This window comes from Myotis yumanensis, unplaced genomic scaffold, assembly GCF_028538775.1.
Source record: "Myotis yumanensis isolate MYYU_CA2020_CCGP unplaced genomic scaffold, mMyoYum1.0.hap1 SCAF_5, whole genome shotgun sequence".
Taxonomy (NCBI): domain Eukaryota; kingdom Metazoa; phylum Chordata; class Mammalia; order Chiroptera; family Vespertilionidae; genus Myotis; species Myotis yumanensis.
Window position 1 is genome coordinate 3,053,318 of NW_027223756.1, and position 25,846 is coordinate 3,079,163.

Genomic DNA, 25,846 nt, shown 5'->3' on the forward strand with positions numbered 1-25,846 from the left:
CTTCCGGGTTCGTTGGCGATCGCCGCGGGGGCTGTGTGAGCAGGTGCTGGGCCGGTGGGCGGGCTGGGCTGCGGCCCGCGCTGGGCCCGCGATGCTGGGGAGCAGCCCCGCGGCACCGGAGCGCGAGGCTGAGGGCGACGGGGCGGGGGCTGTTCCTGCACCGCCTGCCATCGACTTCCCGAAGGAGGGCTCGGACCCCAAGTATGACGGTGAGGGACCCGGAATGCCGCGGCGGCCCTGCCCTGGCCGCGTCCACGTTCATTCTCGGGTGCAGCGAGGCTGGCTCCTGGGCCTCGGCCGGCTCCGTGGGGTCCGGGGCCCAGCGGTGCAGTGGGGGTGGGCGCGGCGGGCGGGCCGTTCGCGTCAGGTCAGCATTTATGGAGACGAGCGGCTGCGGGCGACCCGCTGGCTCGTTTGTGCACATTTCTGCTCGTCTCTCCTCCGCGGACCCAGGGTTTCCGGGGCCCTCCCAGCTCCCAAGCTCCGTGGCTGGGTCCGGCGGGAGCGGGAGCGTTGCCGGCTACTAGGATGGGACTTTGCAGACCCTGCGCGCTCAGCCGTTGGGACTGAGTTTTGATTTATTGCTTCTGTTGTCTTGCTTCACCGATAGGGTAGCTGAAGACGTGTCATCGCGAGGCAGTATGCAAAGCCTCCTCTTCTGTTAAAACAAACAAACAAACAAAAAAACAAAAAAACAAGTTTTCATGAGGCTTTTGGTTACTGGGACACACGGTATGTTACTGTCCAACAACATGAAGTGAGAGGTGCTTAGAACAGGGACTCTAGCCAGTCCGAAGTATCCAGTATTTCAAGGAAAGTGCAGTAGGCTCTTTAATTGCAACTAGTTGTTTTGGCAACTTATTGTACTTGAAAATTTATTTTTATTGATTGTTTTGAGAGGGGAGGGGAGAGAGAGAGAGAGAAACATCAATTTGTTGTTCCACCCACTTATGCATTCATTGATTGATTCTTGTATGAGCCCTGACCCGATGGAACCCACAACCTGGCAATAATAGCACAAATTAAGTTGTGCTATTAAGAATGAATCATTGCCCGGAGTGACTCAGTGGTTGAGCACTGACCTATGAACCAGGAGGTCAGGGTTTGATTCCCGGTCAGGGCACATGCCCTGGTTGCAGGCTCTATCCCCAGTGTGGGGAGTGCAGGAGGCAGCTGGTCAGTGGAATTCTCTAGTCATTGATGTTTCTGTCTCTCTCTCCCTTTCCCTTCCTCTCTGAAATCAATAAAGATATATTTTAAAAAGGAAGAATGAATACATTGATTCAGGGAGGATTTTACTGTGCAGTGGTTTGAATAGGATGATTATAGAGAAAACACATTCAGTTGAAACATGAAACAACTGTTAACATGTTAAAATCGATTTAAAGGTGCAAGCCAAGTTGAAAATGTTCTAATTTCTTAAATTCTTCGATTTTCATCCTTAATACCAGCTGTAATTCTTGACTCCAGGGGGATACACAGCAGACCGTGGTGGTCATGAACAGAGGAGGGCTGTAAGATAACTATTTTGCAGGGGGCAGACTGATGTTTTCCGTATGTCAGGTGGTACTTAGAGCAGCTCCACAGTAAATAGGGTTACGTCATAGAAAAAGTCCCAGCGGTAAACAGGCACGTCTGCCTTTTCTGTAACGTTGTGATAAGGTTTTCTGCAAACTGAAGATTAGTCTTGAAGGGTGTGATCTTAGATTAGCTTCTAAAAATTCCCTTGTTCTCGGCTACTCATTCTACTGTTGTGTTTACATAGTGCCTTTTCTTCCCAAGACGCCCAGGAGGCCCAGGCATAATTTATCTTTTCGTGTGGAAATAAGGTCCGTGAAAAATGTAGTAGCTGTAAAAACAGAATAGTTAAATGGCTTCTCAGAGGTCTTCTGTCTGATGTGAGGCCACTCTGCCAGTTAATGGTTGAATCTAAAAATTCAAAACCTAGGTGTCACTCCAGAACCTGTGCTCTGCGGGAGTTTATTGTGTAGGGATTCTCCTAGAGCCAGCATTGGCCTCTGTTCAAAGTTACTGTCTTCGGTGTGTCTCCCGCCCCTTCCTCGTGCCCCCGTCGTCTTAGAAGGAGGGCCAACAGTAAGCCCAATGTCACTCATTAATTTTTCTTCTTTCACCAGAAACAAGTTTTCTAAAATTGTACCTCAAATTAATCCTTCAGGTTTCTCCCTCGGTTCTTGCATGTCTCCCATCAGGAACAATTCTGTTCTCTACCAAATTGTTCACAGAAAAAATGTCTCCCCTTGGCTGGTATTGCTCAGTGGTTAGAACATTAGCCTGTGCATTAGAGGATCTTGGCTTTTGATTCCCGATCAAGGGCACGTATCTGGGTTGCAGGTTCAATCCCCAATCCGAGTTGGGGCTTATGCTGGAGGCAACCAATCGATCTCTCTCTCTTTCTCTCTTTCCCCTCCTTTCTCTCTTCCATTCTCTCTAGAAACAAATGGAAAAAATATCCTCACTCCTCGGATGAGGCTCAGAAAAAATATTTTAAAAAATGTCTGTTTTTGACCAAAACTTCAGTTTTTGACCTGACAGCCCTTTCGTGCTGAGGTCAGCGTGACAAAAAGCAGCTCTCAGGTAACAAAGAGAATGCTTTTGTTGTTGGAGAATCAACCGATTAGCACAATTTTAGAACATAAAGAGGCCATCAAGAGTGCTCATGTTGCTAAGGGTGTGAGAGAAGCAGTGATCACAGAAGAGGTAGAAAAACTGTTGATTTGGATAAACAAAAAGCAGTGGGCGGGTGGAGGCCGCGATAGTGAAAGAGCGTCGATGGAGCCCGCTGGCCTCCTGAAAGGCACCCGTGGATCGAGTGCTGAAAGCAACTCCTTTAAGGCTGGAAGGGGGTAGTTCGATAAATTCAAGAAAAGAAGTGCTTGTTTATAGGTTAAACAGTACATTGAACAGGTACTGTATACAAAAAAGGTTAAAACGGAATCATTTGGGGGTCTGGAATGGATTAATTCAATTTCCATTCTTTCTAGGGGGAAAAATGATTTGGTTTTTGAACAAATTCCCTCTCAAACAGCTTTCCGGAGCTAATTGCGTTTGAGAACCAAGGTTCCACTGTACTGAGAATTCAGTGTCTCATCTTTCCTCTGACAAGCCCTCCTACCAGTTTCCGCTCTCAATAACACCCCCTTCCTCCTGTTGCTGGTGTTTTAAATCCTGGCCGGTCCCTTTCTTTCTTGCCATTTCTGCGACCTATTCTTTCCTCCTTGTTTCTGTCCGTCGCCTCCTGTACCAGCTTATGACCTTCAGTTGAAGTGCAAACCCATCTGTCCGGTTGGCCTTGTGCAGTGGAAAGAGGGCGATGGGCTCGGGAGTTAGTCGGCCTGCCCGCGTACGGATTTCCTCCCTTCTCTAGGAGATCAGTGTCCTCATCTGGAGCATGGGAATGGTAACACTTACCTTTTACTGTCCCGTGAGGATGAAATGAGATTGGACATGTAAGACACCTGTCCATACGTAGCACATGCTCAGGAGTCAAGTTTTCCTCCTTCTTCCCTTTCTCCTCTGCCAAACTGATGTCTTTATGCCTGGGCCTACGCTGTCCTCGTGACAGGAGGCATCCCCGCTTGTTTGCTTGAATATTCACTCATTCATTTCTACCTTTGTGCACATCATTACTACCAAAACGTTCTCCCTTCCCCCAGTGGCATCTTTCTGCTAGGCTTCCAGCTTCCAGAATTCAACTCAAAGCTCAATTCCAAAAAGTCTGTCATGATTAACCCCACTCAGCTTAACTACTGTGTTCTTTTTAAAGCCTAGTTTTATTTATTTATTTAATATGTCTTTGTTGATTTTAGCGAGAGGAAGGGAGAGGGTAGAGATAGAAATATCGATGAGAGAGAAGCATAATTGATCGGCTGCCTCCTGCACGCCTACTGGGGATCAAGCCTTCAACCTGGGCATGTGCCCTGACCGGGAATGGAATCGGTGACCTCTTGGTTTATGGGTGTTGATGCTCAACAACTGAGCCACACCAGGTGGGCTGTGGTGGGTTTTTTCCCTGAAAGTTACATAGTTTGTTTCTTTAATTAGAATGTGTTATTTTGTCATTCCGAGATATGTTTACCATTTATTACAATTTTTCCTTTTTTAATTTGTAGAATCTGATGTTCCAGCAGAACTCCAGGTGTTAAAAGGACCGCAGCAGCAGCAGCCGACCTTCCCTTTTGCCGTTGCCAACCAACTATTGCTTGTCTCTCTGCTGGAACACTTGAGCCATGTGCATGAACCAAACCCATTTCGTTCAAGACAGGTGTTTAAATGTTAGTAAGCATAAATTCATCTTGCTAAATAACACTTGTAAAAGTACTATGGTATTTAATGCTGCGGGTGTATAAAAATTTGAAATAAGTATTATTAGCTTATATTTTTAAAAATATATATTTACTGATTTCAGAGAGGGGGAAAAGAGAGAGAGATAGAAACGTCAATGATGAGAGAGAATCATTGATCAGCTGTCTCCTGCACACCCCCTACTGGGGATGGAGCCCGGAACCCGGGCATGTGCCCTAACCTGGAATCGAACCGTGACCTCCTGGTTCATAGGTCCATGCTCAACCACTGAGCCATGCTGGCTGGGCAATATAGTTTATATTTCTTAAAATTCATATTATATTTTGCTTTGGGTAATTCCTTATGAATATAACTAGAGGCCCGATGATATGTGCAAGGGTCTTGGCCCTCGCAGCCTCAGCTGCCTCGGCCCTTGTAGTCTCGGCTTCATCAGGAAGGGGCTTCATCCGGAAGGTCGTCGGAAGGTAGTTCCGCCTTCTGGTCTAATTAGCATATTAGCTCTTTATTATATAGGATTACTAGGTTCCATGAAAGATTAATAACCATAAAATTGTTCATATTTAAATAAAAGATAGGTTTTTTTGTATCTATAACATGATAATCCATATAATGTGTGAAGCTCTCTTATGGTTTAGTCAGTGAACAGGTAAATGAAAATCACAGATAGTCATTTTGAACCAGGTCTTGACCAGAGCGCTGGAACAGCAGTATTTTTGTTGTTGAATAAGAAACTTTTCCTCTACACTAAATACTTTTAACACCGACTGTGTGGTGTTTCTTTTCCTGCACTGCCCAGCTCTCTGTGTTGGTTAAGATATTCCATAATAGAAACAATAGTTAATATTCACTTTTGTTGTTCATTCTAATCATTTATTTCCACTTCTGCCTTTATTCTTATCTCAATGCCTGTTTGCAAAATGAAATATGTTTGAAAATAGGAAGACTACTGTGATTACATTTTTCTTGCCTTTTTAAAAGATGGAGCTTAGTATTTTACTGACCAACCAGAAATGGTAAACAAATGACTGACTGTTCAGTGTCAGAGAAGTCAGTATAGACGTGCTCCTGAGCAGTGAGTGTACCAATTGCTTCACTTTGACGGAAGGAATCCCCAAGTTGGAATGCGTGTATGAACGGAACTTTTTTCTCATAGAGGCTATTATCACTCTTCATGCTCTGTGTACTCTTCAGAAGTGCCATTTTAGCCCAGCCAGATGTGGCTCCGTGGTTGAGCGTTGACCTAGATCTATGAACTAGAAGGTCATGGTTCGATTCCTAGGCAGGGCACATGCCTGGGTTGCAGGCTTCATCCCCAGTAGGGGGCGTGCAGGAGGCAGCCAATTGATGATTCTCTCATCATTGATGTTTCTATCTCTTCCTCCCTGTCCCTTTCTCTCTGAAATAAAAAAAATATATATTAAAAAAATTACCATTATAAAATGGCCTTCTAATAATTCTCCGCATTCTTTTTCTAGTACTTTGTCAGACCTTTATCAAAATGGGGCTGCTGTCTTCCTTCACCTGCAGTGATGAGTTCAGCTCATTGCGACTACATCACAACAGAGCCATCACTCATTTGATGAGGTCAGCGAGAGAGAGCGTTCGTCAGGTGAGCTTCACAGTCCGTGCTTGGTGTGTGACAAAAACGTTTTGACTTCCAGAGGGCTGTATCTTAAAGCGTTATGAAATCCTGGTTATAAAGAGGTTTATAAAATATTTAACTTTAATTTGTTTATGTAACAACTATTTCTGAATGGCTGCTGTGTGTTCGGCTCTCTGGTACGTGCTGGGGTCCAAGCAGTAAGCAACATAGACAGAATCCGGCCTCAGGGAGCTTCTGTTGTAAAGAGCAGGCAGTAAACAACGGAACAAGGAAAATGCGGAAAAATAAATGGGTTCAATGGTGAGAAGTGTTAAGGGGAAATAAAGCAGGGAAGGGACTTAGAAAATGTGTGAATGTTACGGAGGGTGGCCAGGGAGGGCCGCACTGAGACTCCTGTAAGTCAGGAGCTGAGGCTGAGAGGAGGCGCCGCGCAGATGCCGGGAGGAAAAGCACTCGAGTGGAGGCACAGCGGCTCCCCAGTGAGCAGTGTGTCAGGTGTGGGGGAGCAGGATAGGCAGCCGTGTGGCTGGAGTGAGCAGGGGAGCGTGGTGGGGGCAAAGGGCAGTAAGAGGGACGGTGGAGTTGGACAATAGAGTCCGATTTTGAGACCATTTTAATGTCTCTGGTGTTCACTCAGTGGAAAGGCAGCACTGCCGGATTTTGAGCAGAAGAATGGCATCATCTGATTTATGAGTTAATGGGATCAACCAGCTTCTGTGTTGAGCATAGACTAAGGGGGGCCAAGGGCAAAAGCAGGGCCACTGGTGCATCATACAGGCAAGAAGCGATGGTGGTGGCTGTGAATGGGTGGTAGCCGTGGAGACGAGAGAAGTTGTCAGTTTCTGCATACTGGTATATTTTGAAGGTAAAAATCGCCATTTGCTTATGGTGCTCGTTGGTACATTCTCAGCTTTGTCAGTGGGTAGCAAGAATGTAGCTTTTTTAGTAGTGATCTTCTGGTTAAGAGAGAGATATTTTCCATTGTAAACTTTTAGGAAATATTGAAAAAGCCATTGAGTCTTATTTTTTAATATTGTATAAGCATTTGAGACTATTGATATGACATTGAATTTTGATAGATTCCTTATTCCATAAAATTTTCAAAATGCTTATAAAAATAATTTTTTTATTTTAGGATCCTTCTGAGGATAGTTCTCATATTCCGAAGATCAGGTCTGTATCAAATACTTTTGTGATTATTTAAATATTACTATTAAGTCAGGATTAAGAATCAATCCTGAATTAATCAGAAATGAGTTTTGAGTTTAAAAATACTATAGTTAATATAGTTCCGGGGTCGGCAAACTGTGGCTCACCAGCCACATGCGGCTCTTTGGCCCCTTCAGTGTGGCTCTTCCACAAAATACCACGTGCAGGCGCGCACGTACAGTTCGATTGAAACTTTGTGGCCCATGCGCAGAAGTTGGTATTTTGTGGAAGAGCCGGTATTTTGTGGAAGAGCCACACTGAAGGGGCCAAAGAGCCGCATGTGGCTTGCGAGCCATGGTTTGCCGAGCTGCAGTTTGCCGACCACTGGTATAGTTTATGCAAATTTAAAAACTTTGTTCTCGGCAATTAATTACTGCTCCAAGATTTGCTTTAATTCTCTTTTCCCTCCTTTAATAAAAAAAAAAGGTTTTTTTGTTGTTTTGCTTTAAAATTTTTTTCTTCATTTTTGATCCCCTGCTCTCCTCATTCACTGTGGATTCCATAAGCCCCAGCCTTAGTGCAGGGCACTGATATCTGGTCTCTGTCAGGGAAAACCATTGAATGTTGCCTGTATTTAGGAAGTGCTAATATAAAATCTGTAACTTGTCTGGAAATTTAAGTGACTTTCTCACTGAACTCCGCTAATCTTTTGCCTGTTTAGTTAGTCATTGAGTACTTATTACTGGTAAAATACTTAAAATTAGATTAATGATTTTAATCTAAATCAGGTTTTCATTTTGCTATCATATCAACCTGTCAATTTGCTTAGCAAATATTTTTTTCATAGAGAATGAAAAATTGCATTAAAAATATTTTTATTGACTTCAGAGAGGAAGGGAGAGGGAGAAAGAGGTAGAAACATCAGTGATGAGAGAGAATCATCAGTTGGCTGTCTCCTGCACGCTCCACACTGGGGATCGAGCCCCAGGCATGTTCCCTGACCAGGAATCAAATCGTGACCTCTTGGTTCATGGGTTGACATTCAGCCAGTGAGCCACACTGGCCGCTCTGAAAATTTTCATTTTAGCTCATCCTTTCCAAATCACCACAATTTAGTGATGAAGGAAGTTAGAAGGTTAGTAGTAAAACAGGGAACATGAACTGCCTAGAACATTCTGATGTGTTCATGCTCTAATATTGGCTGTTTGTTTTAACTTTCAGATCAAGGGAAGTAGCCTTTGAAGCACAGACTTCACGTTACTTAAATGAGTTTGAAGAGGTTTCCATCTTAGGAAAAGGTGGATATGGAAGAGTATACAAGGTTGTTTTCCGCATGTCTTTTTTGACCTACTGCTTTAAATAAATGTATTGAGAAGTTGTTTTCAATATTGAAAGTAGGCAAAGGGAAATTCCTAGAAATTGTGTATATTTACTTTTTACCAAGATTCGTCATTTATGGGGAAGTAGGCAGGTTTTCATTTTTTCCTAACCACATTGGTGGGTTGGTGGATTCTGGAAACTGAGTTTTTGTCCTATAGTTACCTTTGTATAAACTGTTTTACTGAAAAGAATTGTGCTGCTGTTTTTTGGGCTTCACAGAGCCCTTTGGCTAACACTGCCATTCTTCCGACCGGCGGCTTCTGGGAGTTGGCCTCTCCTTGCATTTGAAAACCTGTTGTCTAGTTGAGCACGGCTGACTTCCCTGACCATAGCAAAGCGCTCAGGTGCCTTTACCTTAATTTTACCTCTTTGGCTTGTTTGGATGGTCTAAGTTCAGGTTAAAGAACTTTCCTTATTCGGTTGAAATTTAATGACACAATATACTTTGTCTTTTTCTCTACTTTTTAGGTCAGGAATAAATTAGATGGTCAGTATTATGCGATTAAGAAAATCCTGATTAAGGGTGCAACTAAGACAGATTGCATGAAGGTAAGATTTAAAAAATGTATTCATTTTGAATAATTGAGTATTTGTTTTTTTGAAATAGTTGTGTGTGTGAGAGAGAGAGAGAGAGAAAGTGTATTTGGCAAATACTAGGTGTATGGGTTGCCAGTTTACTAAGAATGGGTTACAGTAACAAACAGAAGAACTGAATTTATTTGACTTAGTTTTCTATAGGCATTTCATATTGGCCACATTTCAGGGTCATTGCTGGGGAAATTAATTTTTAAATTAAATTATTCATATAAATACAAGTTGCTATAAAACAAAAGAAAACATGAGCTCAGTCCAGGTCCCAGTCTTCTCCCTGACATGCTGTGTGGTCCTGGGCAAATTACCTAGTCCTCCCAGTCACGTCTACCTACTGCCCTTGACAACAGGTTTTATTTACCTTGTGAACGGGACTTCGTTATAGGAGAGTGAGTGTACATGAACTATGCAAAGCATAAAGTGCTATGTATATGTAAGTGTAGTGGCTATGACAATGGCTTTGGTCTCTCGTAAAGATTTTCCCGTTATTTTAACATCGTTTAGCTTGCTTGTACAGAGAGCTTTTTCTGTTTGCTCTGGAACAAGTGGTAGTATTTGATACCATGAGCATTTAACCACTTGCCAGTGAAAGCTCAGTCGAATGATGCTTCTCCTTTAGGTTCTACGGGAAGTGAAGGTGCTGGCGGGTCTTCAGCACCCTAACATTGTGGGCTATCACACTGCCTGGATTGAGCATGTTCACGTGGCCCAGACGCAAGGTAAGCAGTTTCAGATTAGATAGAGTTGAAGGCCGGCAAAGCTCATTCTTCTATGTTTTTTAAATATTAAAAGGCACAAAAAGAAGACTGTTTTGTGAAAATTATATTAAATTCCTCATTTCCGTGTCAATAAATACAGTTTATTAGAACACGGGCTCATCTATAGGTATTGTCTGTGGCTGCTTTTGTCCACAACAGCTGAGTTGAGTAGCTGCAGGGAGTCTCAGGGCCCGGAAACCTGACCTGTCCATGAGGTCCCGCACAGAGAGTTTGCTGACCCCTCCTGTAGAGGAACAGCTGTTTTATAGTTCCTTGTATGTGCCAGTCGTTTGAATAAGCTTGTATTGTACTTTGCCAGAAGATCATGACATTTTTATTTTATTTTTTGTTGATCCTCACCCGAGGATATTTTTTCCATTGATTTTTAGAGAGTGGAAGGGAGGGGCAGAGACAGAGAGAGAAACGATGATATGAGAGAGACACATTGATTGGTTGCCTTCCACACGAACCCCAACCGGTGGCGGGGGATCAAACCTCCAACCTCGGTACATGCCCTTGACCGGAATCAAACCCAGGCCCTTTCAGTCCGTGGGCGATGCTCTATCCACTGACCCATACTGGCCAGGACAGTCATGATATTTTTATTTTTTTATTATTTAAAAAATATATATTTTATTGATTTCTTACAGAGAGGAAGGTAGAGAGACAGAGAGTCAGAAACATCGATCAGCTGCCTCCTGCATGCCCCCTACTGGGGATGTGTCCGCAACCAAGGTACATGCCCTTGACCGGAATCGAACCTGGGACCCTTCAGTCCTCAGGCCGACGCTCCATCCACTGAGCCAAACCGGTCAGGGCAGTCATGATGTTTTTAGATAGGTTGTTTCATTTGGCATTATTTGTATATTTTAGCTCTGCATTTCACTATGAATTAGGAAATTGGGCTGCTTAAGGGTTTGTTTCTGTTTTTATTCAGCAGATAGAATTTCTGTTCAGTTGCCATCTCTGAAAGTGATCTCCGCCCAGGAGGGCGACAGGTATGTGCACTGGTGTAGCCTTTGCAGGTTGACATAACCTGTCACCTGCATTGGGTTGCCTTTGTCTTTTGCTGTTAGGAGTTCAGGAATGTTTTAGACTTCGTTTTTGTTTATTTTCATTATGAAATGTTAAATTATTTCCTCCCCTTAGATATTTCCTGTCAGAATTTTAAATAAATGTAGTTGCTAGGTAGATTTGATGACTCCCCCCGCCCCCCAGGGCTTTACCAGTAAGAATAACATAGGCCTGAAGGAACAGTCGAGTTACTCTTGATCTTTTTTTTACATTGATTATTAATTATTATTTTTACTGTTTTTTCCCCTCCAGAGATCAATATGATGTTAAAAATGATGAAAGTAACAGCTCATCCATTATCTTCGCCGAGTTGACCTCAGAAAAAGAAAAACTCTTAGGAGAGTCTGGTATTGAAAATCAGAATAACAAATTGGTGAACTATACCCCCAATCTAGTCACAAGAGATGCCAGTGGATTTGAATTATCCATTGAGCTCCAAGAAAATGGCCTGGCTGAGTGGTCTTCCAGATCGATGGCTGCGAATCAGCTGCCACTTAGGCTTAATTCAGACTTGGAGGGGAATTTCACATCCACTGAGGAATCGTCTGAAGAAAACTTAAACATGGTGGGACAGACAGAGGTAGATTCCTGTTTACTCATAATAATGGTACAGGGGACTGCGATTAGATGGCCGCCCCTCTTCCTCAGCTGGCTTCCCACCTGTTGTTCCTCCCTCTCTGCTTAGCCCTTCTGTCCCGTGTTCAGTCTCTTCTGTCCACAGTCCCTATGTATTTGAACGTCACCCCTTCCCTAGTTAACTTGCCCTTTTCTGGGTCATTCCTTCCTCTAGATAGTATCATACATGTTCCCTGGATTGGGAAGCATGGTGCACGGTCTGTTTCTGTTGTATGTTAACACTGGGTTATAAATATATATGCAGAAAGATTTTCTACATTTGGAACATGGCTTTCAGAGAGTCCGAGTAGGATTACCAGGTCATGTTTCAGGCGACTCTTGTTGAGGGCTACACTGATGCGCTGGTGAGACTCCACTGTACTCGCTCCAGTGTCAAGTATTAGTGTTAAGAAACTTGAAGATTTACAGGGTCTGCACATAACTGGTCATATTAGATTACAAAGCTGTGTATACACACGCAGAATTAACTCTTATTGTCCAGGAACACGTGGCCGTGTGCATGTGATTTTTTATGTACAATGTGAAGCCAATCAACCTGTCTGTATACTGTGGGGTATACACAGGAGCAGATAGCATATAGCTATCCTTTTATACTTGACTAGAGGGGCCCACTGCACAAAATTTGTGCTCAGGTAGGGTCCCTAGGCCTGGCCGGCGATAAGGGTCGCCAGCCGGGGCTTTCCTTCCCCCTGCTGCCAGCTGCCGGCTGGGGCCTTCCTTCATTCCGCACCGCCCCCTAGTGGTCAGTGCACATCATAGCAAGTGGTCGAACCCCTGGTCGGTTGAACTCCCGAGGGAACAATTTGCATATTAGCCTTTTATTATATAGGATTTTAGCTTTCAAAACTTTATGTAGAGAGCAGACCGAACAGTTTCAATGCCTCAGTGTCACATCTGAGAGCTTCTCCCTTTTGACACTGCCTAACTCCAGCAGGCCTACCCCTGCCCGCTGGGAATATGACACACAGTTTTAAGTATTGCTTTCCTTCTCCAGCTCCTTCACTAGACTTTGGGCATCGTGGGCAGGCCTATGTGTCACCTTTATTTTCATCACTCAGGCCAGTGCTTGGCCTAGAGTAGGCAAGTGAGTATTTGTTGGCTAAATGAGTAATGTAAGTGGTACAGAGATGGGACCAGTGTTGTGTCGCCCCCTAGATGCAATACCACCTGATGCTGCACATCCAGATGCAGCTGTGTGAGCTCTCCCTGTGGGACTGGATCGTGGAGAGGAACAGGCGGAGCCGGGAGTGTGTGGATGAGTCTGCCTGTAAGTACCATGCGGCTCTGCAGGTGCGGGGTTGGGGGATAAAGACAGGAGGACCCGCCGCCTCCTGCTGCCAGGTCTTTAGATGGGAAAAAAAATCTGTTTTAAACCAAAGAAACAATTAAGCTTATTTCAACATTTTTCAAAAACAAATAGTAATTGGAAGTTAATTTTCTCTGTGATAGATACATAGTTTGTTGATATTTAAGCAGTAATGTGCTAGAATTTAGGAAACTGATTTAGGGTGGAAAAGGTCTTTAAAATTTTTTTAAGGAAAAAATTTAAATACTTGTTTGTTTTTTTTAACCTGAAAATGTGGTATTCTTACAAAAAGAAACCATAAAAGAAACCATTATAGGAAGGCATGTGGTCAAAAGTTTGTCTCCCTCAAGCTCCAGATCCCCCTTCCCTCCCCTGCAGTTGTATATTCCCTAGAAATGCTATCAAGTTAATATATATGTGTATGTGTGTGTGTGTGTGTGTGTGTGTGTGTATATATATATATATGTACACACACACATATGTATATGTATATATCCTCACCCAAGGATATGTTTTTATTGATTTTAGAGAGAGGAAGGGAGAGGGAGAGAAGGGAGATGGATGTGGGAGAGAAGCATCAATTGGTTGCCTCCTATATATACCCCGACTGGGAATTGAACCTGCAACCAGGATATATGCCCTGACTAGCAATCAAACCCTCGACCTTTTGGTGTATGGGATGACACTCCAGCCAACTGTGCCACACCAGCCAGGGAGTCATGTTAATATATATATTTTAAAAAATATATTTTTATTGATTTCGGAGAGGAAGGGAGAATGGAGAGAGAGAGAAACATCAGTGATGAGAGAGTATCATTGATTGGCTGTTTCTTGCACACCCCTTGCTGGGGATCAAGCCCACAACCCCAGGCATGTGCCCTGACCTGGAATTGAACCGGTTACCTATTGGTGCATGGGTCAGTGCACAACCATTGAGCCACACTGGCCGGGCTAGCAGGCGAATTTTTAAGTTGATAATTTTGTATGGCCCTTGAATGATGTTAAAATATCCACATGGTCCTTGGCAGAAAAAAGTTTCCTCCTGTTTAGTGGAACCATTGCTTTTACACACACGTGTGTGTACACATATCCACACACACACACAGGTCCCTAAATTGTATGCTAGGTAGTATAAAGGAGGGTGTGGAGTAGGTGTGAGCTATTGATGACAAAGTGGGCTCATTCGGGGTGGAGAAAGGGGCCTACAGTGTTCTTGTTCTTGAAGGTCAACAATAGGTTGAGGATTTAAAATGACTTGAATACAGAAGAGCTAGTAAGTTCCCACTATATTACTAAACTTCCTTGGCTGGGAACTTCAGGATGTTTTTTTTAATCAATTTTTTTTTAAATTTTAGTCTTACAAACCTCTCCACCCTCTAAATTCATATGCTTTGTCATCATATTAACAGATGAATTATTCAGTCATTTATTTTTTCCCATATGCTTCATTTGTCAGCCATTTTTGAAAAGGTGCATTCTAATTCCGGATGATGAAGCTCACCCCTTGGGGTGAACATAACTTACCTTCTTACTCTATTATTTGTACCAGGATCTCCAGTCCACAGTGGGCCAGGACGCCAGACTTATTAGCATGAAACCCAGGGTGGCAGGGGGTGAAGGGGACTTAAAGGTGAATTAGTCTGGCCACCTGGAGCCTGGGGATTGCTTACTAATTGCCACGGGGGCTCTGAGTGAAATGGGAGGTCCCTTTCTGGTGACAGACTCCGTTGAAGGTGGGCGCTAGTGTTCGATCGCAGCTTTACTAGCGGAGGAGCCCTCTGGGTTTGAACCATTTTTGGAGTGTTGACTTTGTTGAAAATCTGAATGTTGTGTAGGTGTCAGATGTTAATGTATTTAGATAACTAACATTTAGATATTAATGAGTAAAAAAAAATTAGAGAAAGAAAACTTTTTTTTTTTAACTTCAGGTCCTTACGTTATGGCCAGTGTTGCAACAAAAATTTTTCAAGAATTGGTGGAAGGTGTATTTTACATCCATAGCATGGGGGTTGTGCACAGAGACCTGAAGGTAAGTGGCAAAGATGAAATCATTGAAAACTTCTTATCGGGGCTGACTTGTGTTGATTCATTGAATGAAGGGGACTAGGTACCCTAGTTCATTTATCTGGAAGGGTGCCATTAGTTTCATTTAAATCATCATTTTTTTAGGTCCAGAACATAAAAACTTGATTGAATTTAAAAGCAGTAAACTTCGGGCATTTGAATATTCTCACTGTTTTTCGGGTAGTAAGTGTGTTCTGCGTCGTACTGCTATAATTGATGATGCTAAGTGTATTTAATGCTGACAAAAATATTCATCTATTAATTCAATCTTAGAGGTAAAGTCTGTTTTTATAATTATCTATCTTAAAGGAAATTTAACATAGAAAATTTCATTCTGCTGTTTTCAAAATCTATAGTTACTATTCCAACATTTATCCACAAAACACTATCAAGAAAGAGAGAACATATATTTACTTCTTTGGCTGAGAGTTTTAAATTAAGTTGCTTACCTTTTAGGCAAAATTTAAAACATGAAAAATGCATTTAAAAGAATATCTAGAAACAAAAAGGTAATATGCAAATCATTTTATTTTTTTGAAGAAGTTTAAGAACCAGTAGTTTGTACATTTGGGATGGATGAGGCAAATGGATTGTTTTCTGGGTACCAGTCTAGCCAGAAACCGCGATAGGAGTTCTGAAATCCTGTGGCACCGTGACACTGTGAGGTCTTATTTCAAGAGGCAAGCCAGGTCATAATACCCGTAGACAGAATTCCAGATCTTCTCCGGGAGGAGGCGCTTCACATGCTGTTTGTATCTCTCCCCATACATGTTCCTGATGTTTCTCTTACAGATATCCTCTAGGGAGAAGGGTTTTTGTGACAACTTGATTAGGGATTCCCTTAAGAGTTGGAACTCTGATAGCATGAGTCCTGCAGGCAGAATTCCTTGGTTATTGGTCAGTCTCAAGGGGTACGAGCGGTAAAGCAGCTTGGCAAGCAGCGCCGTGTCCCTTATGTTGGAGCTGCGCTGGAGGTACATGTGTATGGGAGATTCCCCGTTTTTTGTGAGGATGTTAATGTTGGCTTCAAATTCAAGCAAGAGATCGATGACTGTCTCTCTGCCGGCAAAACATGCCTCGTGGATGGCTGTTTGGCCCTTGTGGTCCTGGACATTGACTTGGGCTCCGTGGATCAGCAGCAGCCGGATGCAGCTCAGCCCTGCCGCCAGCACTCGGCCCGCTTTGCTGGACGCGGCGCACACCGCCAGCTTCAGGGCCGTGTTCCCCGTGAAAGGGACGGCGTAGTTGACATTGGCTCCACAGGCAATGAGCGTTTCCATCATCTCCTTGTTCAGTATGTCTGCCGCCATGTGCAGGGGAGTCATGCTGGATTCATTAATGGCATTCACCTGGGCGCCGTTCTGGGCTAAAATGGAGAGGACCGGGTAGGTCCCGTATCTTATCGCCAGGTGGAGGGGGGAGTGCTTGTGGCTGTTGTTCACCCGAGCGTTCACTTGAGCTCCGTGCTCACACAGGATGCGGAGACACGTCACGGCGTTGTTCTGAATGTCCGCCAGGAGCCTTTGGATTCTGTTCCCTGGCTTTGTCTGGACGGTAGAGGTGATTGGCCAGTGCAGTAGCATCAGGTGAAGTGTGGTGAGGCCTCGTGTGTCCCTGGAATAGGTAGTGAGCGCTGGTTACACTGAATACATAGTGGAAATGGCTCTACACAGGGAATTAGTGCTCAAGAAGGTGACATTTATTTAAAGTAATCCCCGCCCTGCCCTGACTGGTTTGGCTCAGTGGATAGAGCATCGGCCTGCAGACTGAAGGGTCCCGGATTCCAGTCAAGGGCATGTACCTTGGTTGCAGGCACATCCCCAGTAGGGGGTGTGCAGGAGGCGGCTGATCCATGTTTCTCTCTCATCGATGTTTCTAACTCTATCCCCCTCCCTTCCTCTCTGTAAAAAATCAATAAAATATATATTTTTAAAAATAATAAGTAAAGTAATCCCCGCCCTTACTTAGTTTAAAAAAAGTGTTTGTAAATCTGCATTGCTGTTTAATTTTTCAGGATATCACAGCGTTTTGGGGGGTGGAGTGGTATGCATCAGTGCACGGGGGGGCCCCAGCTTCCTCTGGCAGCTTGTTTTTACTTTGTTCCTCCTGCAAGGGTTGGGGCCTCTTCAGGGCTGTGTCTCAGTGTTTTTGGTACCGCAGCTCCTCAGTGCGGAGCTGAGTTCTGTGGACTTTAGTGCGATCGGCTCTGCATCTGTCCCTGTGCCTGATGCTCCCTGTGTGTTTAGGTGGATTAGATCAGTGGTCGCCAACCTTTTGGACCTCACGGACCACCTGTGGTTCTCGGACCACCGGTTGGCGACCGCTGGATTAGACGACAGGGTTGAACCTGGAGACCCACAGCCTCTCTGCACTTAGGCCCATCCATCTTCATTCCCTGCTTCCACCCGGGTGGATGCATATTTTACAACCTGGCCCTCATCTACTTTTTCCTGAAATCTCTCAGGATTGCCTCCAAAAGCCCTTTGTTGTGGCAGAGAAAGGGGGAAGATTATTCGGAACACTACTGCTGAGCGCTTAGTACTCGGGATGCTTTAAGTGGGCTGATTTGTGTTCTTGCATTTCCCACCCTCTTTTTCAGAGTATCTCCTCTAATTAGCAAAGAAATTGGTTTGTTCAAAACAAGATAATTTCTAGGCCACAACTCCTGCAGAGTGGATGAGCCCAGACATGACTGGGAAGGCTAACGTCTAGGTCACGTGTCTCCTCATTTAGAAATGGCCACCTGTTGAGTTACTTACCTTACTTCCGGGTCAGCACCGTGTTCTAACAAGCAGTGCAGACTCTGTGCCTTGCGGTGCTCGGCAGCCAGGTGGATGGGGATGATGGACTGCTTCTGCTTCAGGGGGAAAGACCCAAGTTCGTTACAGGTGTCCTGTGTGGTTAGAACAGGGTGTCAGCTGGCCAGTCCAGAGCAAGCCGGTGGTCTGTCTGTCTCAGTGCAGCACTTCTCTGCTATGTACATTGACATTTTCCTTTTCTTTGGCCTGTTTTCCGTGACCCAAAGCCAGTGAATGTTATAAAATTTGTGTGTTAAAGGAAGGCAGATTTACCAAGGCAACAAAATAACTCACTCAAAGCTTTTAAAGTTGGTTGTTGCGAGGAGCTCATAGTGTAAAATTAATGGCAATTGCTATTAAGCCACTTCGTCCTTAAACTAACCCGCAGGGTGATTGACAAGTAGGTTTTGTGTTTTTTAAGGTTTCGCCATAGTATCAGCAGTAAAACCTACACTTCCAGGGTTTCATAGATAAGCAGCAAATACTCTATGATTAGCAGAGCTGTTTATGCTGGGTCTCAAAAATATATATAAGTAGTGGCTTTACAGCATGGCTGCAAGGTAAGAGGGCGGAGTAAAGGAGAGGGTCACTTTCCAAAGGAAATAAATGATAACGGTAATAATTATTGTATAAACATTTAGAAAATGAAAAGTTATATGTAAAAGGGAAAAGAGAATTCCATCCCACGGACCCAGTGGCCACTGGCATGTTTGAGAGGCGACGCTAATGTCCCGCCAACCGAACGAGCGCTAGTCTTTTCCCTCATCAGTGTGGCAACTGGAGGGCGGTGTGGGCCGCGGCGGGGAGTGTGCTGGCACACTGTCCAGCGCGGCCTGTGGGGACGGACTGCCAGGAGGTTGAATGAGTTCACAAGAACTTGGTGGGGGTCCTTCTGAAGCATCCCGAGTCTTTTCTCTAAAAGTGACGGAGCAGAGAGCAGGGTACCTGCGTCAGAAGTAACCCGCAGCTGGTGGAGTTGGTCAGGACCGTCAGGGGCTGGTTGACGGGGTGGCTGCGCAGCAGGGCCTGGATGGCAGCGCAGTTTTCTGTCATGATGGCTTCGTAGAGTCTGGCGTGGACCACTTCACGTGGGCCCTCCTCCAGGGACTTGGCCCCGTCAGCGACCAGCTCCTTGCTGCCTCTCTTGACTATGTTTCCCATGAGAAACACGTAAGATTGAGGACTTCAGAGGTCAGGGAAACTTGTTGCGGAATTGGTCAGTTTCCGAGTCTTTATGATTCCTCAGTTCAGTTCTAGAACTGTTCTAGAATTGTTGAGAGCCGTTTCCATGAACACGACTCATTTCTGTATCAGAGCCAAACTTTTTCATACTTTGTTCCTATCTCACATGATGTCAAATATAAGCACAGGTTTTAGGACTTCCTACTTGATCACAAAAACATACCCAAATTATCTTACATGTAAGATTCTATTTTCTCTTTCCATTTAGCTATAGATAAAAAAAACTAACAAAGCTAAAACACAATTATACATTAAAATAAAAAATTAGAATTACTACATTTAAAATAAGAAAACCCAACTTTTAACCTAACTGTTTAGATGTCAGTGGCCTTCTCCCCTTCCCCAGTACAGGGGCAGTGTTTCACTGGCATAGGATTAGTTCCACTGGGGATGTTTCAGGTCCGTGGTGGTCGCTTACATAGAGCTAAGTGTGTACCTTTACAGTGTGACTTAGTTGTCCCCGATCCTGGCTAACAGAATTATCTGGGAACTTAAAACATTTTCTTAAAATTTTTTTTTTTTCATTAAGAAAAACTGCAGAGTTGGACTTGTTGGAGAGGACAATTGTTTTATGTTTATTTTTAAAAATATTTTTAATTGATTTTTAGAGAGGAAAGAAGAGAGACAGAAACATCGATGAGAGAGAAACATCATTGATTGGTTGCTTCCTGCATGTCCCTACTGGGGATTGAGCCTGTAACCTGGGCATGTGCCCTGACCAGGAATCGAACCAATGACCTCTTGGTTCCTGGGTCGATCGATGCTCAACTGCTGAGCAACACCAGCCGGGTGCGATTTTTTTTAAAGCTTCCCGGTGACTCTAATGTGTGGCTGAGTTTGAGAACCACTGCTCTGATTTTTAATTTTTGAGGGGCTACTTGCTCCTGGTTTGAATACTCTTTAACATCCAGACATTTTTACTATTTGTTTTTAGAACGCCAAGGAATTCACTTGTTCTGTTTGTTTGTAGCCCAGAAACATTTTTCTTCATGGCCCTGATCAGCAAGTGAAAATAGGAGACTTCGGTCTGGCCTGCACAGACATCATACAGAACCCAGACTGGACCGGCAGGGATGGGAAGAGTAAGTTTTGGCATTTTTTTCCATTAAAAAAACAAAATGTCACTAGTTAAAGAGAATATGAAGCTTTAATAGCAAAGTGAGGGAAAGACAGCGTGCCGTGGTACCCAGAGTCAGTGTTCCTGCATGTGCTAACGCTGCAGTATTTAATGTGTAGCTTTTCAAATTACAGGACCAACACATACTTCCAGAGTGGGCACCTGCCTGTACGCATCACCCGAACAGCTGGAAGGATCTGAATATGATGCCCAGGTAGTGTTTCCTGCTTCTTACCTCCTGCTGGACTTACTCTGCAGTTGTAATAACAAAAAGCACAGGAGAGCAGTGGAAGTCCCGAGGGCAAGGTGTTTGGAGTAACAGTTCTATAGTTTATCTACCATCCAGCGGGCACAACAGGAAACTTTACTTTGCAGCTGAACCTGACTGCACTTTTTTAGGCTCCTTGACTATTTCTAAACCCATGGACATAGGAATAGTGTTTGAATGGGTTTTCCCTTCAGAGTGTCACATTCACTCCAGAAGGCGAGAGTTCAGAGGCCTCTTTTCAGCTTCCATTCTTGTTTCCCAGCTCAACTAAGTGCTAAGTCATACGCGGGGCAGCGTGTCCCTTCCGTCCCTTTAATCCACATAGTTCCCGGAAGGAGTGGTAAGTAACTCCTTCTCAACATGAAACCTAATGAAGTTTCTTCCTCTTAATGAATCATTGAACTTTTTTGTTTTGTTTTGTTAATCCTCACCCAAGGATATTTTTTCCATTGATTTTTAGAGCGAGTAGAAGGGAGGAGTGGAGAGAGAAAACATTGGTGTGAGAGAGACACAGTGATTAGTTGCCTCTGGCACTGGCGTCCCTCCCTCCCCTCAGGGTGGGGAATGAACCCGCAACTCAGGTGCATGATTGGGAAAGAGCTGCCAGAAAAGAACCATGGTCGTTTCGAAAGCCTGTCTAGTCCAGGCCCTCCTAACAAACGTATTTTCAGGAGCGGCAGCACAGTTTCTGCAGGGTGCTAAGCTTTGCCAAGACTTCCTGCCTGTGAGTGAAGCCGGGTGAGGTTGGCGGAGGCCCTGGGACACGCTGCCCCAGCACGAGGGAGCTCACATCTGTGTCCGGCTGGCCGGGCCTGGGTTTTCAAGGAGGGTGGATGGAGTCAGGTGTGTGGTACAGACTCTGTCCTCACCTGGCCATCAGTCCTTTGTCCCCTGAGCCCCTTTTTGGTATTAAAGGGAGGGGCTTTGTGACAGTACTTGCCACCTTGCAGTAGATCTGGCTGGCAGGTAATGGCCAGTGAGAGATGGGCCAGCCGTACGTTAGAGACTATAAATCATCTTTTCTACAAATGCTCTCATGCTGGAGAGGCGGCGTACTGCCGGGGCACCGTGATGCTCACCGTGCATCTCATCACTCACTGACCCTCTCCCTTCCGCAGTCGGACATGTACAGCTTGGGCGTGATCCTGTTGGAGCTCTTCCAGCCGTTTGGAACAGAAATGGAGCGAGCACAGGTTCTAACGGGTCTGAGAACTGGTCAGATGCCCGAGTCCCTCAGCCAGAGGTGTCCCGTCCAAGCCAGGTGCATCCAGGAGCTGACCAGAAAGAACGCGTCCCAGAGGCCGTCGGCTATGCAGCTGCTGCAGAGCGACCTTTTCCAGAATCCTGGAAGCGTATGTACAGGTTTTTATAAAGCTGGGGAAATATGGAGCTTAAAATTCGTTTAAATTGAATCCTATTTCATGAAGAACAATAGAGCTTACAGTAAGGTTTACGGAAACAGTATTTGAATCCATTCTCAAGAGTTCCCAGTCGCACTGTTATTTGCCCCGTCTAAGTGCACACGATGACCCCTGCCAGCTGCCTGCTCTAAAAATTGTATTACAGGCTTCATCTCGCTAAGCCAAAAGGTACTAGTTTTCCTTTCCAGCTCTGGTGTGTAACCTTTCATAAATGATTATAACATGCCTGCCAGTAAAAAAGGACACAGCAGAGGGTAAAATTACAGCAGTCATTCTCAGCGGGTGAGCAGGGGTGCCGGAGACCGCCTGAGCCAGCCTGAGATCTCCAGCATTCACGTGCGATTCTGGCGCTCCGTCCCGTGCGTGGCATTGCCCTGGGCAGCCCGTTCCCTTCCTCCCACCTGACCTGTAGCATGCCAGCCCCTCATCTGCAAGTATGACTCATCCATTCTGGCAACACGACTCATCTATTCTGTTCCTTGAGAAACTTGCTGAGAGTTAAGAGCTTGATTCAAACATATGCTCACAGATCCTAGAGCACTTGGCTACTCAAAGCGTGATCCTCAGACCTGCCGCAGCAGCATTATCTGGGGCTTATTAGGAACACAGGGTCTTAGGCTCACCCAGATCTGCTGAGTCAGAATCTCCTTACGAAGACCGAGTGGTTTACACACACAGTGTCTGAGCAGCACTGCAGAGAGCAGTGCTTGTCTGTCTCCAGACCAGCAGCATTAGGTCACTGGAACGTGACAGAATCCTCAGGCCCTCCCGCACGCCTCATTCAGGGGTGGGGGTGGGAGTTGGGGTGAGGGGCAGCCATCTGTGCTTTAACAGGCCCTCGAAGTGATTCTGGTGCCCACTAATTTGGGAACCTCTTATAGTAACTGTTTAGTTGATTTTTCTCCTACTCAAGGCTTATTAATTTTCAAGTAAAACTGAATCTTACTAGTTTGAATGATAAACAGGTAGATGGGGTACTTTTCTGAGACTTTGAAAATGGCAATGTGGTTATTAAATGACCTCAGATGGAAGGGATTTCTTACTCCCGGTTAAGGTAGCTTTTAGAGACCAAGTATTTGTGTTTATGGTAAGGATGTCTCCTGTCTTATAGAATTTTTTATAAAATAAAACCAGGCAGAGGGGTCTTAATAATCCAGGGGGGAAGTTAGAATTATTCCATGACTTTAAGAATGTGTATCAAAGCAGTGAAAACTCTTAAGGAAATGAAAAAAAACAACAAACACCTGTAAAATTAATATTTATTTATTTATTTATTTTAAATATATTTTTTATTGATTTTTTACAGAGAGGAAGGGAGAGAGATAGAGAGTTAGAAACATCGATGAGAGAGAAACATCAATCAGCTACCTCCTGCACATCTACTGGGGATGTGCCCACAACCCAGGTACATGCCCTTGACCGGAATCGAACCTGGGACCTTTCAGCCTGCAGGCCGACGCTCTATCCACGGAGCTAAACCGGTTTCGGCGAAAACTAATATTTAGTGCAATATAATTGAGAAAGTGTTTCAAGAGTAGTTTGAACAATGCCCGCCTCCCCTATAACTCAGGGCGGTGAATTGTCATGCTCCTGGCTACGTTTGGATCAGCTTCCAACACCTGGTCTTGGGCACTTTCGATGTGAAATGTCTTCGAGTTCACAGAATGTGAAGTTTTCTTCACACCCCGTTTGCTGCCCACCCCGTCTAGTGGCAGCAGGGCCGGCATTCCCAGGTCAGCTGTTTCTCCTGTGACAGTGTTTTGGGTTGACTCGATTGCCACTTCCAGCATTACCACTTTTCATTGGCTTGCTGTCCTTGGCCAGTCCCCTTTCAGTTGTCCATTTTTGTCCACTCGGGTCTATCACTGGGACAGGGAGGCAGCCTGGCTACACACATGGCCTGTGTGTGGACTAACAGATGCACTGACAGACTTTGAGTGAAAGGATGTGACTGTCCGGATCCGGACGTCTATCGGCTAGTGTTTTGTGGATAAACTGTTGTGGTAACTGACATTTGAACCACGTTGCTGGGTTACTGGCCTAATTTCACTAAACTGATGACTGGATCCGTGCATTTTGGGACTGTGCAAAGTGAGGCATGCTTGTGTATTTAAAAGGAAAGAAGCCATTTTAATGGAGCTTAAACATTTCTATTTCAGGTCAATCTCACCCTGCAGATGAAGATAGTAGAGCAAGAAAAAGAAATAGAAGAACTAAAGAAGCAGTTACGCCTCCTTTCTCAAAACAAAGGGGTGAAGGATGACATGAAAGATGGGGGTGTTCCTGTCTAGCTTAGTCTCTAGAAATATATAAAAATGAACTTCAACTCTATAAGCTAAACCCAACTGGAATATATAGTTTCAGTCTTAGGGTATAGATGGTGAAATACTTGGTTTTAGTCAGGAAGCTTGTACATGATTTATTCAACTGAGATTGCGGAAGTACCACCACCTACTTCCTTAAGTAGCCCTTTCCTGACCCAGCATCGGAACTGGACTGCTCTAAACACCTATTGTACTGTTTCCTGTCTTTGTCCCACAAGCTCCTATTCCTGATTTCTTAGTATTAGTGTCTGTCTAGTCTCTCAGACTAAAAGTTTAGGCATCAACATCAGTTCTTTTTCTTTTGAATTGTTCCCCTCTAGAAGCTTCTGCAGAAATCTGAGTGTGCTCCACACCCAGTCACCACCCAGATCCAGCCTGCGCACGAGCTGGGCTTTTTTTAACCCTCTCACACGCTGCCAGTCAACCACCAGGACATCTCAGTTCACGCCAGGCTCAAAAGCCTTCGCTGCCTCCAAGAGAACACTGCAGCTTGGCAGTGCATGTCGCCCAGTCTATTTCTGTCCTCATCACCTCCAACTTGGCATCATTATGCCCTTTCAGAGCTCTGTACTTCGTGCCCCGAAATGATTTCAAAGCAGCTCGGACGACGGTGTTCCTGATTTTGCCCCTGCATTGTCCTTCACAACACCGGCCTCCTATGCTCCTTCAAGTCAGCAATATGACATGCTCATCTTTGCACTCAGAGGCGCCTGCCGCCTGGCTGGCAGGTGTGGTATACTGCATGTGCTGAATTTTAAATAAAACAGACCCACAAGTTACATGGTGCTTTTATTGATACTCAACTGGCCTAAAGACCGATTTTAGTACAAGTCCCTTTACCAACAACAGGCACGAAACACCACCATTCTTACAATCTAAACCCTTTACAATCAATTCCTGAGGTTCACTTAAGGAGCTTGAGGGCAGAGCTGAAAGGGGCCAGGTTCTCACAGGCCCGCATCCACTTCTGCACGTTGGCTGGCACGGGCACGCTGCAGCGCCCCGCCTGCTGGAGCACGGACCAGAGCACCACGTCCGCCACGGTGAGTTCGTTCCCCACGAGCCAGGGGCTCTTCCCGAGAGCAGAGTTCACGGAGCCGAGCACGGCGGCTTTTTCTTTGCTGCTTCCTTCTTTTAACTGGAAAATGGCTCTATCTACCCAGCTGTCGATGAGGGTCAAGTTGACCGCGTTGTGCTTCTGGCCAAACAGAGAGAACAGAAAACGTGCGATGTTCCCTTCTCCTTCGATGGGGCACATCCTCTGGACACTGAACTTCATCTGGGTCTTGGGCACTGAAAGGAAAACACCCTGAATGTCAACAGGAGCAGCGCCCGGAGAAGCACTTGTCCACGCGGGGAGGGGATCCACTCACCGTGAACTGGTGGCAAGGGAAGGTGTACTTTCAGAGAATAAATTCACATGTTTTAGGTGAAACATTAAAGTTTAAGCTATGTTTAAAGAGTGCAGACTATATGTTAGGCAAGTAATCACGCCTGGTACTTGACCCTGCCAGTTTTCAAACTAGAAGGGACCTCAGACCATCTACTCCAGCCGTGTCTGGATTTGCAGGACGAGGACGAAACCAGGAGTCCCCTCGCCCAGGTCAGAGACTTGAGGCCTCCCTGGGTGAACGGCACTACCTCACTTCCCTCGGTATGAAGGTCACCAGGGGAGGCATTCTTTAGTGGGATAATGAGTAAATGACACCCTGCCATCCTTTTATGTCCATCTGAAAAGAAAACATGACTGTCCCCGTAATGATAGGTTTCGTAATGTGAGGGCAAGGCGGCC

At 44.9% G+C, this 25,846-nt stretch overlaps 3 protein-coding genes across 6 annotated transcripts in view; 1 reads left to right on the forward strand and 2 right to left on the reverse strand.

The window, feature by feature from the left end:
* On the forward strand, positions 1-25,508 carry EIF2AK1 (eukaryotic translation initiation factor 2 alpha kinase 1). 2 transcript variants are annotated; one of them, XM_070414336.1, is made up of 15 exons: positions 1-209; positions 4,131-4,292; positions 5,799-5,932; positions 7,062-7,099; positions 8,297-8,396; positions 8,924-9,004; positions 9,666-9,765; positions 10,742-10,802; positions 11,131-11,458; positions 12,670-12,781; positions 14,749-14,849; positions 19,895-20,006; positions 20,176-20,255; positions 21,428-21,661; positions 23,890-25,508. In XM_070414336.1, the coding sequence occupies exons 1-15, from the start codon at positions 92-94 to the stop codon at positions 24,019-24,021; spliced, it is 1,893 nt and encodes a 630-aa protein (XP_070270437.1). In that variant the 5' UTR covers positions 1-91; the 3' UTR covers positions 24,022-25,508. The 2 variants fall into 2 exon arrangements, with proteins under 2 accessions (XP_070270437.1, XP_070270438.1); XM_070414337.1 differs by having other exon boundaries at positions 10,745-10,802.
* On the reverse strand, positions 15,553-18,843 carry ANKRD61 (ankyrin repeat domain 61). The gene is made up of 3 exons (XM_070414338.1): positions 18,628-18,843; positions 17,644-17,741; positions 15,553-16,498 (listed from the first exon to the last, which is right to left on the reverse strand). Exons 1-3 carry the CDS (start codon positions 18,841-18,843, stop codon positions 15,553-15,555), a joined length of 1,260 nt encoding a protein of 419 aa, XP_070270439.1.
* Positions 24,827-25,846, reverse strand: part of AIMP2 (aminoacyl tRNA synthetase complex interacting multifunctional protein 2) — a 7,070-nt gene continuing 6,050 nt past the window's right edge. For all 3 annotated transcript variants that reach the window (XM_070414339.1, XM_070414340.1, XM_070414341.1), the window contains exon 4: positions 24,827-25,347. In XM_070414339.1, the coding sequence (XP_070270440.1) occupies positions 24,959-25,347 (389 nt within the window). In that variant the 3' untranslated portion in view covers positions 24,827-24,958. The remainder of the gene's footprint in view (positions 25,348-25,846) is intronic.

Bases quoted from the DNA above. Each gene is read 5' to 3' on its own strand.
- EIF2AK1 (XM_070414336.1), top strand. From the start codon at position 92: ATGCTGGGGAGCAGCCCCGCGGCACCGGAGCGCGAGGCTGAGGGCGAC. The intron at 9,005-9,665 runs GTAAGATTTAAA...CTTCTCCTTTAG, and splicing joins CTAAGACAGATTGCATGAAG to GTTCTACGGGAAGTGAAGGT. The intron at 10,803-11,130 runs GTATGTGCACTG...TTTCCCCTCCAG, and splicing joins TCCGCCCAGGAGGGCGACAG to AGATCAATATGATGTTAAAA.
- ANKRD61 (XM_070414338.1), bottom strand. From the start codon at position 18,843: ATGGGAAACATAGTCAAGAGAGGCAGCAAGGAGCTGGTCGCTGACGGG. The intron at 17,742-18,627 runs GTACCCTGCTCT...TTCCCCCTGAAG, and splicing joins GCGGGTTACTTCTGACGCAG to CAGAAGCAGTCCATCATCCC. The intron at 16,499-17,643 runs GTAAGTAACTCA...TACCTATTCCAG, and splicing joins GGTGCTGACCCGGAAGTAAG to GGACACACGAGGCCTCACCA.